Genomic DNA, 970 nt, shown 5'->3' with positions numbered 1-970 from the left:
CAAATGACATAGTCTTTCCGTACTTACCTAAAATTAAATCACCTAAGAGGTTGCGGATTCCAGCCTACAAATCTTTGATAAAAAAAATTCTAAATTAATTGGTAAATTCAACGTCGTCTATGTATATAAGAAAGGGACCTACATCAAAATTCATGTGTGTAAGCGTATATACATATGAAAGAAACATGCTCTCCTTATTCACTTCACTTGTACATATTTCTCTCTCTGTCTCTCTCTCAAGCTAAGCTCGTTCATGCCATCTTCATCATTATTCCTCTGATTTTGCTGCATGCTTTTTCTACTCATCAACTTAACTTTCAGATCCATCATCACCTTGGTCTCTTGTAGCTACAATATAATTTAGTTTAATGGATTTAGAGTTTGAATATCAAGAGGTAAGAAGTAAGTAAGTAAATTCATATTATTATAGTGATAGTGATAAAAAAAAATGGTGATATATATATATTCATATACTAATAATTAAGTAGGAACGAACAGGAGTACTGGAGAAATTCAAGAGGAATGCAACTTTTTACATGCAAATGGTTACCTCTATCTTCTCCAAAGGCTCTTGTCTTCCTTTGCCATGGTATCATTCATTCACTTTCTTTAATTTCTGGTTATTAATTAGTGGGTGCATCATGTGTGTGAGTTGTGACTGATTTAACTCTGCCTCCTCCTCTTCATTAATTTGCAGGGTATGGCATGGAGTGCAGTCGCTTCATGAGAGGTAATAAATGTTCTTCTTCATCAATTACTCTTCTACTCTCAACTCTCATCTACTTTAACTCACCTCTTTTCTCCTCTCCATTTTTTCCTCTTTTTTTAATGCTATATATATATCCTGAAAATAATATTTATTAAGGTTTAGGATTATAATCTTAAAGCCTCACATTAACGAGTTTTTTATCTTATAAATTCTTTATTTTTTGATGATTTTTTTAGTTTAAGATTAATTTTATGTACTTCT

At 31.6% G+C, this 970-nt stretch overlaps 1 protein-coding gene across 6 annotated transcripts in view; it reads left to right on the top strand.

Moving 5' to 3' along the window:
- The window catches only part of LOC107645639 (caffeoylshikimate esterase), a 4,332-nt gene continuing 3,518 nt past the window's right edge, over positions 157-970 (top strand). For 4 of the 6 annotated variants that reach the window (XM_021103879.1, XM_021103878.1, XM_016349717.2 and 1 more), the window contains exons 1-3: positions 157-395; positions 499-589; positions 698-730. In XM_021103879.1, the coding sequence (XP_020959538.1) occupies positions 369-395; positions 499-589; positions 698-730 (151 nt within the window). In that variant the 5' untranslated portion in view covers positions 157-368. Of the gene's footprint in view, positions 396-485; positions 590-697; positions 731-970 lie in introns of all 6 variants that reach the window. The other 2 variants (XM_021103877.1, XM_021103876.1) reach the window with 2 other exon arrangements.

The sequence above is a fragment of the Arachis ipaensis genome, chromosome B06 (genome assembly GCF_000816755.2).
Source record: "Arachis ipaensis cultivar K30076 chromosome B06, Araip1.1, whole genome shotgun sequence".
Taxonomy (NCBI): domain Eukaryota; kingdom Viridiplantae; phylum Streptophyta; class Magnoliopsida; order Fabales; family Fabaceae; genus Arachis; species Arachis ipaensis.
The sequence above is the reverse complement of the archived record's forward strand: the minus strand, read 5'-3'. Positions and strand labels throughout refer to the sequence as shown.